This window comes from Pterocles gutturalis, unplaced genomic scaffold, assembly GCF_000699245.1.
Source record: "Pterocles gutturalis isolate BGI_N339 unplaced genomic scaffold, ASM69924v1 scaffold9387, whole genome shotgun sequence".
Classification (NCBI taxonomy): domain Eukaryota; kingdom Metazoa; phylum Chordata; class Aves; order Pterocliformes; family Pteroclidae; genus Pterocles; species Pterocles gutturalis.
Window position 1 is genome coordinate 1 of NW_010107959.1, and position 337 is coordinate 337.

At 65.9% G+C, this 337-nt stretch overlaps 1 protein-coding gene across 1 annotated transcript in view; it reads right to left on the bottom strand.

Annotated features, from left to right (window-relative positions):
* Window positions 1-29: 29 nt before the first annotated feature.
* SCAP (SREBF chaperone) overlaps window positions 30-337 on the bottom strand; it is a gene marked incomplete at its 3' end in the record, with an annotated part of 38,114 nt that continues 37,806 nt past the window's right edge. Inside the window, exon 20 of the mRNA XM_010072445.1 lies at window positions 30-147. Coding sequence (XP_010070747.1) covers window positions 30-147 — 118 coding nt within the window. The remainder of the gene's footprint in view (window positions 148-337) is intronic.

Genomic DNA, 337 nt, shown 5'->3' on the forward strand with positions numbered 1-337 from the left:
CCCCCGGCGCAGCCCCCGCCGCCGCTCACCTGGTCGATGTAGACGGCAGTGATGGCTCCCGAGTGACCCTGCAGCGTGAACAGACAGCACGAGTCCTCCAGCCGGAACACCTGTGGGGCAGGAGAGACGTGAGCGTCTGCGGGGCTGCTGTGCTGCAGAGCGATGTTCCCTGAGCCTTATCACTCTCGCTAACGAAGCGACACATCTCTCAGGAAGGCACCGGCCTGGACTCCAACCCCCCACCCCAAACACTCACCTGTCTCTGCACAGGCCCGTCCCGCAGCTCTGCCCCCCGCCCACATCCCACAACATCCACCGGCCGGAGAAGCGCCCACAA